The sequence below is a fragment of the Labrus mixtus genome, chromosome 2 (genome assembly GCF_963584025.1).
Source record: "Labrus mixtus chromosome 2, fLabMix1.1, whole genome shotgun sequence".
Lineage (NCBI taxonomy): Eukaryota > Metazoa > Chordata > Actinopteri > Labriformes > Labridae > Labrus > Labrus mixtus.
In genome coordinates this window covers 34083060-34097361 of record NC_083613.1, presented here as the reverse complement: position 1 = coordinate 34097361, position 14302 = coordinate 34083060, and the positions used below count along the sequence as shown (strand labels likewise).

Here is a 14302-nt window from a genome sequence, read left to right as displayed (position 1 = left end):
AGTCATGTTTTAGGTGAAATGTGATTTATTATCTTTAGTAATGACAGATATCTGAAAACAGACTCAACACGATCCCTACAACAGCGGGACAAAGAGGTCATGAGCGGGATTCAAACCCGTTACCTTGAAAACATTTTTATTTTGTTCAGAGTAGAAAAGTTGAATCCTTCCTGGAGACAAACGATGAACAAACAGGATTCACTGCAACTCTAAAACCTCCAGATCACTCCGTCTGGAACACCTTGCTGCTGCTCTCCTATTGGTCCATTTACAGCAGAAAGAGCGGCATCATGGCGTCCCCCCCCCCTCAGACGTCAGATATGAACCTTCTTATTGGGCTTCACTTTCTTCTTCTTTTTAATCTTTTTGTTCGGATCCGTCATCTCTCCTTTGAAGGAGCCCGAGCTTCTGGGCAATTTCTGCTGATTTCCAGAGAAGTTCTTGAAGCCTCCTCGCTCCCTCCCCGGGCCCTTAAAAGGACCCTTCATTGGGCCCTTTGTGGGGCCCTTGGCGGGGCCCCTGCCGGCCTTCCCCGTGGTTCCTTTGCCGTCAGTTTTCTTCAGCTTCTCCTTCTTCACCGACCTCTTCACCCGGACCGACCGGCCCTCCAGTTTGGTGCCATTGAGCTCCAACGCCAGCTGCACCGAGTCAGCGCTCTGCGAGGGGCGGACACAAACAGGAAGTACACAAACAAGTATAAGTTCTTGATTTTGTGTTTGTAAACATTTCGTCCTGATTCCAGGATTTCTGGTTAAATTAAAACGTTACCTCGAAGAGCACGTAGCCGAATCCTTTCCCCAGTCCAGAGTTCTGGTCTCGCACCAACCGGACCGCCTCCACGGCACCACACTCCTCAAAGTGTCGTCGAACAGCCAGCTCATTTATCTCTACACACACACACGATTTTTTTTAAAATATCAGCTTTAAAATGTGAATTTACAGAAGAGTTTAGACTAAAGAAGCAAACAATAAGAAAAACACAATTGTTTGTTGATATCTATGTTCTGTTCTAACTTTTTGATAAAGCTTCAGTGAAACATGAAGACCCCCATGATGCTCCCAACCTTCAGTCCCTTTTTAGAAATGGGATGAATTTGCAGAACAGGTCTTACCATGTTCCACTAAGAGGTGATGTGAAGGACAGTCACTGTGCAGGTATCTCTGAGTCTGAGAGAACATCATCATACAGTCATCAAGTGTGACAATATTTTCTCTTCTATCATTAAATATGAAACATTATAATATATGAACCTGATGTTTTATCTCCTGCTGATTCTCATTAAGTTTATATTCTCTCTCTTATTACGTGTGTTGACCAGCTGTCACTTTAATGTTTCCTGAGATAATAATGAAGCATAGGGCTGGATGAAGTTACCTTCAGAACACATATCTCTCTCTCTCTCTTTACCTCTGGATACCAAACATTATGATCAGACAAGATGTTTAACTTTGAATCTTTCCACAGTGTTTTCACAGGAAAATAACGTTATGTAAATTAGCCACGTGACAACACCCAATTCACACATACTGCGTCAGCGCCACGGTTTTGCTCCGTCGGACGGCTCGCGCCCATTCACACTGGATCCGTTTCTGTGACGTCAGCGCAGCGTAGCGCACCCATGACACATCACAGGAGAACTACAAGATCCCGCGGGAATAAAGAGAAAAACATGCAAACAACATGTTGCTTTGTCTTTCTGAGGATGCGTTGTTGTTAATTCGGTTCCTGTTTTGACGTCATGTTGATAAAGTGATGAAAAATACAATCGCGAGTCCGTATATTGTGTTTTATTTTGAAATTGACCGGATGCTCTGTGTGTTTCCTTGTCTGACTTCCTGTCCGGGCTGTCATATTCTGTCCAGCTTGACGCGTTCCTGCAGCATACTCCGGTGAAAATAGACTCGCTGTGTATTTGAAACGGAGCAGAGCGCAGTGCCGTTGGTGGCACGCTCCGGAGACGGACCGCAGCGCGCCCTGTGTGAACACAATGATCAACTAGAGTGACAGCTAAGTACGGCGTAGTGCGCGGCGCTGACGGACCGCGGCGCGCACAGAGTATGTGTGAACTGGGCCCGGAAGTACTTTCTTCGGGCCTGTTGAGCGCTCGCGCTTTGACTGCAGTCAGTATGAAACGTGCTCGCTGGCCTGAATCAGGTTTTCATGACAGCTCGCATCGCAGACACACACACACACACACACACACACACACACACACACACACACACACACACACACACACACACACACACACACACACACACACACACACACACACACACACACACACACACACACACACACACAGACACACACATACACACACAGACACACACACACACACAGACACACACACACACAGACACACAGACACACACACACACACACACACACAGACAGACAGAGACACACACACACACACAGACACACACATACAGACACACACAGACACACACACACATACACACAGTGACTCTCTCTCTCTGTCTCTGTCTCTCTCTGTCTCTCTCTCTGTCTCTCTCTGTCTCTCTCTCTCTCTCTCTCTCTCTCTCTGTCTCTCTCTGTCTCTCTCTCTGTCTCTCTCTCTCTGTCTCTCTCTCTGTCTCTGTCTCTCTCTGTCTCTCTCTCTCTCTCTCTCTCTCTGGAGACTCACCAAATGAAAGGTTCCCCACGAACACGGAGCGTTTGTGGTCGTGCTGCAGGAAGAGAGAGAAATGTCAGCACGTCTTCAACACGCCGTTACGTTAGCGTTTAGAATCTGGAGACTCACCGCCGAGCTGTCCGTCACTCGGTCCACGCGGATGTGAAAGTCTTTCTCGATCTCCATGCCGTTCCTGTCGGGGGACACAATCACACTTTTCATTTCGAACTCTGTCAGAGCGCCGTCGTGTTCGTGTGAATCACCGAGCCGCCGCCTGACCTCTCCAACGCCTTGGCCACGCCCTCCTCGTCTTTAAACACCACGTAGGCGTTGATGCTCTGCTTCTTGGGATGGACTTTACGTCTGTGGAGAAAAACAGAAACAAGCAGCTGATTAATGGGAGGAGCTTAACGGCAGCGACTCGACCGTTAACTCTACAGGAGAGAGAGAGAAACGTACTGAATGACGGCGACTTTACGGGATATGGACGGATCCTCTCGCACCTGCAGGAAACAAACAAACAAACAAACATGTGACACATTCCTTAAACCACGAAATCCAGAACATAGACTGCATCAAGTCACCCATTGGTTCCTCAAGTCACGGCTCCACCCACAAACACATCATGAGACAGGAAGTGAAGAAACCATCCGTCTTTGAGAACAAAACTGTGTGTGTGTGTGTGTGTGTGTGTGTGTGTGTGTGTGTGTGTGTGTGTGTGTGTGTGTGTGTGTGTGTGTGTGTGTGTGTGTGTGTGTGTGTGTGTGTGTGTGTGTGTGTGTGTGTGTGTGTGTGTGTGTGCTTGTTTTTACCACGGAGCGGAACCGGATGGTCTCGATGGATCCTTTCTCCCTGAAGAGACTCTGCAGAGTCTGGAAGAGAAAAACAAGACGACACAACGATGAACTTCAAAGCTTTGGCTCACACTGAACGACCGAATCGTTCACGACGCCCGACCAGACCTTGAGATTGGCGTGCTCACACTGTACGACCCGATTGTCAGACACGACCGGAGAGCTCACGCTGTACGAGTGAAATCGGGACGGAGCGTTGACAGTTGTTAATAAAGTTTCATTTGAATAAAACAAAAGGACGACGGTTGGTGAACGTATAAAAGGCTCCGAGCGTCCGTGGCGTTCCTGTTAATTGCTCACGCTCCTCCTGCATGTTGATGACGTAAACATCTCATGAACAGTTTACCTCAATGCGTGTCGTCAGAGATGAGAGCGGCTGTACTCTGCAACATAGTTTATGTTCAATTTGACCTTTGTTATGATCCTGCTGTCCTTGTGTGGATATCCAACAGTGTTTCAATGACTGATGTTAATGTTGGTTTGATAATTACACCTGTAGCCTTCTGCTGAGCTGGACAAACATGTTATTGTCTTTATGCTCCGGTTTATTGTTGAATGTTTTGCAGTAGTTTTAAGCCGTGCCTTTTCTGATGGGAGGTTAATTGATTCCACGTGTTGACAGTAAGTCCGTCTATGGACGCCATCTTGTAACACTCTTTGTTTACCAGCAGATGGCGCCAGTGTTACTTTTAAACCTAGACGGTAAAGTTTATGTGGAGTAGCTCATTTACCTAGAGAGCTCATTTCTGCTGTAGCGGCGTTCCTGAAGATGAAGCCGCTGAGAGGCTGAGGTTGGGCCTAATGTATTTGTCCGACGCGCTTTCAAAAGAATACTGTGATGCGTAAAAATAAGTTTGACTTTTTTATTGACGTAAAAAAGATAATCAACTTAACTTATAACAACGTGCATTAACTCATAATCACAGTGAACTACAAACTATAGCGGTCAACAAAAAATACGGCAACCCAGCTCGCCCCCTCTCCTCCACCAAGGTGAACAGGTGAGTTAAATCAACACATCTCCGCCCATACCCATGTGACCCGACATCCCCCCACTCAACACAATCCTAATAAATGATATAACAACCCAAAACACCAATATATAACAAACTACCTTAACCTTAAATAAATATTACAAAGACAATTATATCAATCCATGGCTCCAACATCTGCCATTTATATTTGTTGTACTCTAATAATTCTAATGAATATATTTATGTTAGAAATTATTGTTTGTTTCCTAATCAATCTTTGTTTACCTTTCTTTCTTGTTACAGACTAAATCTAAATACGTACAATACTGGATGTCAGTGAATAAACACTGCTGGACCACAAGGCAGTTTAAGACCATCTACGTCTCCTCATCATTCACTCTGTATCCTGACCGATACACCATCCTGTTCCAAGTCAAAGCCTTTAAAGAATTAGCTGCACCGTATCACCTCTCAAACAGTGAAAGAGAAGGAAGTGGAAGTTGTTGTAGGAAATAGAAAAGTTGATACAATCGTAGATATATGGAGACAAGTTTCAGAAAAGTGCTGCACTGATGATCTGTACTGAAAAGTAAAAAAAAAGAAAATGCCGGGTTGCGTCCTGCTGCTGGTCGCCATGACTACAGTCCTCCCTTGTCTCTCGTGATTATATTGTAGTCACACACGACTTCTGCCGGACACTTTCATGACGTAAACATCAAGATTTTAAATTCTAAATATCAAACATGTTTGAAATAAATCGTTGCGTCCCCGACGATCGCCGGGCAGATCGGGGACGTTAAGATTGGATCTTTGGACCGCTCACACTACAAGATAATCTGAACAGATAATCTGTTGGGACACGTGTCAGTGTGCCCTAAAGCCATGTCTCAAATCTGCAGTTAAAAAATGTTGTCTTGCGTTTTGCGTTTCAACTTCCCACTGAGTCCGAGTTTGTAAATCTTGCTTTTTGTTCAAGGAGGGAAAATAAGAGACACTTTTATTTAAAGCGGCTGTCTTCTTTTAGTTTCAGTATTTTATTTTTGCAAAAATGAGTGAGTGAAATATTCCATCTGAGGCTTTTATTTTGGTAGTTCTTTCTCTTTTTCGGGTGAAAATGATTTGAAACTGAACATCGAAGACAAATGAACTAAAAAGGCACAGAAGAAGAAACAAACAAGCTGTGGATCGAGTTCCTTCCTGAACATCTCTTTACCTTCTTGGTGCAGCCGACGGGCAGGTTCCCTACAAACACCGTCCTCTTGGTCTTGACCGCGTCCTCCTGCTTCATGTCTCTCTTTCTCTGTCTCTTCATCACCCATTTCTCCACGTCGTTCTCCTCGCCCGGCTCCGGAGCTTTCCTCTTCTTCTTCTTCACCGACGTCTCTTGCCCGTGCTCTTCCTCGTCTGCGTTCAGTAAACTGCTCTCCCTGAACAACACGGTGGCAAAGGGACAAATAAATCCAGGATATCACACAGGTTTTAGGATTTGTCCTCCGTGGTGGGTTGAGAGAAGACTCCTCACCTGTTCTCCAGCTTCTCTTCAGCTTCTGATTTCTCCTTCAGCGTCTTCTGCTTCTTCTTCTGCTGACCGAGAGGTTTCACCTCCGCACCTTCTTTCTGCGGCTCTTTTTCTTCTGCGCTCTTCTGAACAGGCTGCCATGACAACGACAACAAAAACACACTCAGTAATGCATCAAATGGAAGTTCAACTCTAACTGTGTGTGTGTGTGTGTGTGTGTGTGTGTGTGTGTGTGTGTGTGTGTGTGTGTGTGTCTGTGTCTGTGTGTGTGTGTGTCTGTGTGTGTGTGTGTGTGTGTGTGTGTCTGTGTGTGTGTGTGTGTGTGTGTGTGTCTGTGTGTGTCTGTGTGTGTGTGTGTGTGTGTGTGTCTGTGTGTGTGTGTCTGTGTGTGTGTGTGTCTGTGTGTGTGTCTGTGTCTGTGTGTGTGTGTGTCTGTGTGTGTGTCTGTGTGTGTGTGTGTGTGTGTCTGTGTGTGTGTGTGTGTGTGTGTGTGTGTCTGTCTGTGTGTGTGTCTGTGTGTGTCTGTGTGTGTCTGTGTGTGTGTGTGTGTGTGTGTGTGTGTGTCTGTGTGTGTGTGTCTGTGTGTGTGTGTGTGTGTGTGTGTGTGTGTGTGTGTCTGTGTGTGTGTGTCTGTGTGTGTGTCTGTGTGTGTCTGTGTGTGTATGTGTGTGTGTGTGTGTCTGTGTGTGTGTCTGTGTGTCTGTGTGTCTGTGTGTGTGTCTGTGTGTCTGTGTGTCTGTGTGTGTGTGTCTGTGTGTGTGTGTGTGTGTCTGTGTGTCTGTGTGTGTGTGTGTGTGTGTGTGTCTGTGTGTGTGTGTCTGTGTGTCTGTGTGTGTGTGTGTGTGTGTCTGTGTGTGTGTGTGTGTGTGTGTGTGTGTGTGTGTGTGTATGTGTGTGTGTCTGTGTGTGTGTCTGTGTGTGTGTGTGTGTGTGTGTGTGTCTGTGTGTGTGTCTGTGTGTGTGTGTGTGTGTGTGTGTGTCTGTGTGTGTGTGTGTCTGTGTGTGTGTGTGTCTGTGTGTGTGTGTGTGTGTGTGTGTGTGTGTCACCTGGGGAGCAGGCTGGAACAGCACAGATGCAGCCGGTGCAGCGGTGCTGAACAAAGACGACAGCGATGATCCAGAGGCTGCAGAACTCTCCTGGAACAAACTTCCCGACACCAGACCGACCACGTAGTCGTCTGACTGTTGTCCCGGCGACGCCTCTTCGCTGAGGACAGAAATAAACATCAGCAAGAAAACATGAAAGACACAGCAAAGAACCACATCCACATCACAGGAGACTCAAGACTCATTCCCCCAAGATGCACCACAGAACGCCACAGGAGGTCATTTACCTGGACTATTACCTGGACTATTACCTGGTCTATTACCTGGTCTATTACCTGGTCTATTACCTGGACTATTACCTGGTCTATTACCTGGTCTATTACCTGGACTATTACCTGGTCTATTACCTGGTCTATTACCTGGTCTATTACATGGACTATTACCTGGTCTATTACCTGGACTATTACCTGGTCTATTACCTGGACTATTACCTGGTCTATTACCTGGTCTATTACCTGGTCTATTACCTGGACTATTACCTGGACTATTACCTGGTCTATTACCTGGACTATTACCTGGTCTATTACCTGGACTATTTCTCTACTAAAACTGTGCAATCTGTTGAAAACTGGACAAACTGTATACATCAAAAGTGCAATTTAAACACGGGGCGCTGGTGACGCATTGGTGAGTTTTCATAAAGTAGACGTGTTGAAGTTATGAAAGAATGTGGTCGTGTTTTGTTCTACCTCGGGGAGGGGTCTCTCTCTTTTGGGGGGTTTGTTCCTCTACTATAAGATCTGACATGAACCGATATCCCCCCTCATTAAACTAAGAGATTACATTGTGAGTAAATCAACAAGTAACATGAATAAGTAACGTTTAGTGTGGCTGTTAAAGAGTGTAAACAAACCTCTGTTTCAGTTTCTTCTTCATGGTTTCTTCCAGAGTCACTCAAAGACGAACTTCCGGTGTGTTCAGTGTCAGCAGTAAATATATTTGATAAAATGAAGCGTAAACACACAAATTTAACAAGACTGAGATTACATGATCGCTGCCGCACTTTCACACGTTTCTACTTCAGAATCACGACCGTCCCACTGCGAATTATCTCCTACAGGGAACGCGATCCAAGCAGCGCAAAGGTTCCGCATAGTTTTTCCGTTTGTGTTATAAACGTTTATTAAACACAGGTAAAAATAAACTTTACGGTATATCATCGTGAAACAGAGAGATACTCAAAGAAACAGTAGGTTAAAATACACTTGTGGTTAAATGTTGTGTGTATCGCTTCCGTTTGTATTTATAAATTGGTGCAACGTCGAAATGTGTCCGTTCCGCTGCGTTCAGAACTGGTGCTCGCGCTGTTTACTTCCGCTGTTTGTCACACTATAAAGTATCCTACCGACGGTGGAGGTGCGGCAGCCTTTTGTTCCGCTTTCTGTGGATTTATTTTGTTCAAAACATGTTTTTATTATCAGAAACAAGACGTAAAAAACTTGTCTTTATTAAAAAACTAGATTATATTGTTCAGTGAGTTACTATGGTTACAGATAGACAGAAAGTGTGTTATTAAGGTTAGCCTACAGGGACAGTGAGTTACATAGATACTTTATTGATACTGAGGGAAATTCTATAATTACTAAAGTTACAGGGACAGACTGTTACCATGGTAACATGAACAGTGGTTTACTAAGGGTACAGGGACAGTGAGTTACTATATGGCTTACTATGGTTACAGGGACTGTTACTATGGTAACCGGGACATGCTGTGTCTGTCTAGAATATGCTCCAATCTGCTTTTTTTTGTCCACAATGAAACTAAAATAATGACATGAATTATATACTGAACTAAAGTGTATATTTACTGTGTCATCCAAAACTTCGGGTCGGCTTCATGAATTAAATCATGAGGAATTAATTTTTCCTCGATGGGACCTGGAGCCTGATGAACATCTGAAAACAAACGACTCAAGAGGACAAAAACATAAACATCAGAAAATAACACCAACTTCATGTTTGAGTCAAATGAAGTTTAATTTCAAAGAAGATTAATGTACAGCCTTAATAAAATCCCCACTGTGATATTTAATAAACAGAAGTGGTTGATGTTATTTAATGCAACATGGCCGTCGTATAAGAGGCGGATTGGAAGCAGTGAAACTTTGTGTTGACATGGTGTCAGTTATTTAAAAAGTAAATCACTTGTAGAATATAAAGACATTATTTGAGTGAATTATCAAGAGTAACACACATGAACAACATGACAGAAAGATCACTGTGTCTGGGTTTACACCAAGAGCAGAAACACCAGCCCATCTTAAAACACGGGGTTAATTAGATCAGACGAGGAAGAAATGTGGAGGAGAACATGTTCCCTCTAAAGTGAAGAAGAGTCCAAGTATTCAGTTACAAACTACAGAGAGACTCAAAGAAAGCTCAACTTCCTTCACACTTCACTTCATTACAGAAGTCCAGTCAAAGATTCTTTTTCTGCCTTTGAATCGCTCCACACTCCTGTCCACTAGGGGGCAGTGATTACAAAAAGAGACATTAAACTTGAAGATGAAATATAAAAACATAAGAACAAATAAAAGAGCTGGCATCATCTATCTTTCTTTGTGTTTCCTGACACAGAAATAATGTCTTCAGATCGATCAGTCTGGGAGAAAACTGTGGAAACAGTGACACCTGCTGGCAGAAAGCAGTGATAGCAGCAACAGAACCTAAACATGAATTATTATTCAAATAAAACCCTCCACAGATTGAATTAATTTCTATTTAAAATCCTGAGATAATAAAAACAGAAGGTTCAAACATCAAAGTGTAATAAACATCAGAAGTTAAAAATAAAGATAGTTTGATAACGTGTCCGTTGTTACCCTGACATGATGAATGAATATCAATGATTGAGTCTGCATGTTATTCAGCTCTTTTTATATCATCTCATATTACATCAAATATTCAGGTGCTGACTCTGCACCTGGATCCAGACATCCTGTTTGTAGTTCTTTTAAAAACTCAGTGAAGCCTCCTCTTTGTTTTGATCCAACAAAGAGACGACTGATTTATTATCAGACGACCAACGACTCGTGGTTAAAAGCACAACTTCACACTTTAACTTGCATAGGTGGAATCAACTTCTACTGTTATCTGTGAATATGAGTCAATGAATAACCTGCACCACTACACATGTCCACAGGGTGGCGCTGCAACAGAAACATTTATATCCAAATCAAAGAGTTCATCTTCGGTCGTTGAGTCATGAAGCAGTTTAAATTCAGAATATGAGAATAGAAAAATGTCCGAGGTCATGGTCCTGTGTGTGACGGTGGAGCTGATCTCAGAGCAGCTCAGACTGCAGCACTGAGAGTCATCTGCGCTGTGATTGGTCCGTCAGTCTCCCAGTAACACAGCCCAGTTAAAGACTCACCAACACACCAGCTGCTGCTTCCAGCTCTGTGATCAGCAGGATCCTCTCTTTAAAGACTCATCACCACCTGTTGATATAAAAAGAGATAAATGAGAGATTAGACTCTGAGAGAGACTTCATGATTATTCTGATCATATAATATCATCGTTATCAGGATTATTCTGATTATCAGTGATACAGAACATCCAGTATGATGAGCAGCAGGGACTTCAGTCCTGCTCAGAAGTGAAGTGGGCGTGTAAAGTAGCACGCCACCTTTCAGCTCTCGTGGTCACTCGTGTTGGTGACTTGAAGCTTAAAGGGACAGAGAGTCCTTGAAGGCATCATCATGTCAGAGACAGTTGAGTGACGTGTTTACTGAGACTCCTTGAAGGCATCATCGTGTCAGAGACAGTTGAGTGATGTGTTTACTGAGAGTCCTTGAAGGCATCATCATCATGTCAGAGACAGTTGAGTGATGTGTTTACTGAGAGTCCTTGAAGGCATCATCATGTCAGAGACAGTTGAGTGATGTGTTTACTGAGAGTCCTTGAAGGCATCATCATCATGTCAGAGACAGTTGAGTGATGTGTTTACTGAGAGTCCATGAAGGCATCATCATGTCACAGACAGTTGAGTGATGTGTTTACTGAGAGTCCTTGAAGGCATCATCATCATGTCAGAGACAGTTGAGTGATGTGTTTACTGAGAGTCCTTGAAGGCATCATCATGTCACAGACAGTTGAGTGATGTGTTTACTGAGAGTCCATGAAGGCATCATCATCATGTCACAGACAGTTGAGTGACGTGTTTACTGAGAGTCCTTGAAGGCATCATCATCATGTCACAGACAGTTGAGTGATGTGTTTACTGAGAGTCCTTAAAGGCATCATCATGTCACAGACAGTTGAGTGATGTGTTTACTGAGAGTCCTTGAAGGCATCATCATCATGTCAGAGACAGTTGAGTGACGTGTTTACTGAGAGTCCTTGAAGGCATCATCATGTCAGAGACAGTAGAGTGATGTGTTTACTGAGAGTCCTTGAAGGCATCATCATCATGTCACAGACAGTTGAGTGATGTGTTTACTGAGAGTCCTTGAAGGCATCATCACCATGTCAGAGACAGTTGAGTGATGTGTTTACTGAGAGTCCTTGAAGGCATCATCATCATGTCAGAGACAGTTGAGTGATGTGTTTACAGAGAGTCCTTGAAGGCATCATCATCATGTCAGAGACAGTTGAGTGATGTGTTTACAGAGAGTCCTTGAAGGCATCATCATCATGTCAGAGACAGTTGAGTGACGTGTTTACTGAGAGTCCTTTAAGGCTCATCATCATGTCACAGACAGTTGAGTGATGTGTTTACTGAGAGTCCTTGAAGGCATCATCATGTCAGACACAGTTGAGTGGTGTGTTTACTGAGAGTCCTTGAAGGCATCATCATGTCAGTTGAGTGATGTGTTTACTGAGAGTCCTTGAAGGCATCATCATGTCACAGACAGTTGAGTGATGTGTTTACTGAGAGTACTTGAAGGCATCATCATGTCAGTTGAGTGATGTGTTTACTGAGAGTCCTTGAAGGCATCATCATGTCACAGACAGTTGAGTGATGTGTTTACTGAGAGTCCTTGAAGGCATCATCATCATGTCACAGACAGTTGAGTGATGTGTTTACTGAGAGTCCTTGAAGGCATCATAGTCATGTCAGAGACAGTTGAGTGATGTGTTTACAGAGAGTCCTTGAAGGCATCATCATCATGTCACAGACAGTTGAGTGATGTGTTTACTGAGAGTCCTTGAAGGCATCATCATCATGTCAGAGACAGTTGAGTGATGTGTTTACTGAGAGTCCTTGAAGGCATCATCATGTCACAGACAGTAGAGTGATGTGTTTACTGAGAGTCCTTGAAGGCATCATCATCATGTCAGAGACAGTTGAGTGATGTGTTTACTGAGAGTCCTTGAAGGCATCATCATGTCACAGACAGTAGAGTGATGTGTTTACTGAGAGTCCTTGAAGGCATCATCATCATGTCACAGACAGTTGAGTGATGTGTTTACTGAGAGTCCTTGAAGGCATCATCATCATGTCAGAGACAGTTGAGTGATGTGTTTACTGAGAGTCCTTGAAGGCATCATCATGTCACAGACAGTTGAGTGATGTGTTTACTGAGAGTCCTTCAAGGCATCATCATGTCACAGACAGTTGAGTGATGTGTTTACTGAGAGTCCTTGAAGGCATCATCATGTCAGTTGAGTGATGTGTTTACTGAGAGTCCTTGAAGGCATCATCATGTCACAGACAGTTGAGTGATGTGTTTACTGAGAGTCCTTGAAGGCATCATCATCATGTCACAGACAGTTGAGTGATGTGTTTACTGAGAGTCCTTGAAGGCATCATCATCATGTCAGAGACAGTTGAGTGATGTGTTTACTGAGAGTCCTTGAAGGCATCATCATGTCACAGACAGTTGAGTGATGTGTTTACTGAGAGTCCTTGAAGGCATCATCATGTCAGAGACAGTTGAGTGATGAGTCCTTGAAGGCATCATCATCATGTCAGAGACAGTTGAGTGATGTGTTTACCGAGAGTCCTTGAAGGCATCATCATCATGTCACAGACAGTTGAGTGGTGTGTTTACCGAGAGTCCTTGAAGGCATCATCATCATGTCAGAGACAGTTGAGTGATGTGTTTACTGAGAGTCCTTGAAGGCATCATCATCATGTCACAGACAGTTGAGTGGTGTGTTTACCGAGAGTCCTTGAAGGCATCATCATCATGTCACAGACAGTTGAGTGATGTGTTTACCGAGAGTCCTTGAAGGCATCATCATCATGTTACAGACAGTTGAGTGATGTGTTTACTGAGAGTCCTTGAAGGCATCATCATCATGTCAGAGACAGTTGAGTGATGTGTTTACTGAGAGTCCTTGAAGGCATCATCATCATGTCACAGACAGTTGAGTGATGTGTTTACTGAGAGTCCTTGAAGGCATCATCATCATGTCAGAGACAGTTGAGTGATGTGTTTACCGAGAGTCCTTGAAGGCATCATCATCATGTCAGAGACAGTTGAGTGATGTGTTTACTGAGAGTCCTTGAAGGCATCATCATCATGTCACAGACAGTTGAGTGATGTGTTTACTGTTGATTCATGTAAACTGTGTTTAAATCTAGCAGCAGCAGTTTCTGATTTTCTCGGCCTTTTGGGACAGAAATAACAGCAGACATTAAACACACTTTAAAGAGTTATTTCCACCTGGATGAACTGCAGTGTCTCACAGGTGTGCTGTGTGTAATCTGTCCCCGTGTGTGTTACGAGCCTTGTGGAAGAACAATGTGAACCTGTCTGTGTCTGTGCATCTCACCATCTTACTAATGGAGCCTTTAAATAGCATGGAAATACTGCACCATGACTTTAGAGCAGGTTTTTGTTGGTCCATGGTGCAGCTGCTTTCTGCCCCCTGAGACAGCAACGCCCCACCAACACACCTGAGCACAGGTCATGTTAAGACCTAAACACACTCAGGGGAAAGAGGAAGTGCTGATTCAACGTTTACTGATGTAAAGGTTCAAGTGATTTATCTCAAGTGTCCTCACAGGGAAATGAAAAAGTGTCCCTCTGAAGAACATTTCTTTGTTTGGTGCAAAGTTAACAGAACTTCACGTCATATTTCAGAGATCATTAAACTGAATTTATTCTGACTTCAAATAACAGAAAAATAACAAACATTAACTTTGCTCTAATCAGTTTGATGAAGAATGTCTAACTGCTCTGAATCTGAATGGCTACTCCTCATGTCTCTTATTTTTCATGGCTTGAACCGGAAGTCGTTCTGTGCCGCCATGTTGAT

General features: G+C 43.7%; 2 protein-coding genes across 8 annotated transcripts in view; both read right to left on the bottom strand.

The window, feature by feature from the left end:
• Nucleotides 1–7: 7 nt before the first annotated feature.
• rbm34 (RNA binding motif protein 34) lies at nt 8–8147 on the bottom strand. The gene is made up of 11 exons (XM_061026262.1): nt 7947–8147; nt 7034–7193; nt 5990–6120; nt 5681–5894; nt 3452–3511; nt 3099–3142; nt 2919–3002; nt 2769–2832; nt 2652–2694; nt 769–887; nt 8–656 (listed from the first exon to the last, which is right to left on the bottom strand). The coding sequence occupies exons 1-11, from the start codon at nt 7967–7969 to the stop codon at nt 315–317; spliced, it is 1284 nt and encodes a 427-aa protein (XP_060882245.1). The 5' UTR covers nt 7970–8147; the 3' UTR covers nt 8–314.
• Nucleotides 8148–9051: 904 nt separating this feature from the next.
• The window catches only part of LOC132995657 (NLR family CARD domain-containing protein 3-like), a 61230-nt gene continuing 55979 nt past the window's right edge, over nt 9052–14302 (bottom strand). For all 7 annotated transcript variants that reach the window (XM_061065783.1, XM_061065760.1, XM_061065742.1 and 4 more), the window contains one exon: nt 9052–10533. In XM_061065783.1, coding sequence (XP_060921766.1) covers nt 10527–10533 — 7 coding nt within the window. In that variant the 3' untranslated portion in view covers nt 9052–10526. The remainder of the gene's footprint in view (nt 10534–14302) is intronic.

Excerpts from the sequence above, each read along its gene's own strand:
- rbm34 (XM_061026262.1), bottom strand. The coding sequence starts at position 7,969 with ATGAAGAAGAAACTGAAACAGAG. Across the intron at positions 6,121-7,033 it reads TGTTCCAGCCTGCTCCCCAG|CCTGTTCAGAAGAGCGCAGA; the intron begins GTGACACACACA and ends TTGTCATGGCAG. Across the intron at positions 5,895-5,989 it reads GAAGAGAAGCTGGAGAACAG|GGAGAGCAGTTTACTGAACG; the intron begins GTGAGGAGTCTT and ends CGTGTTGTTCAG.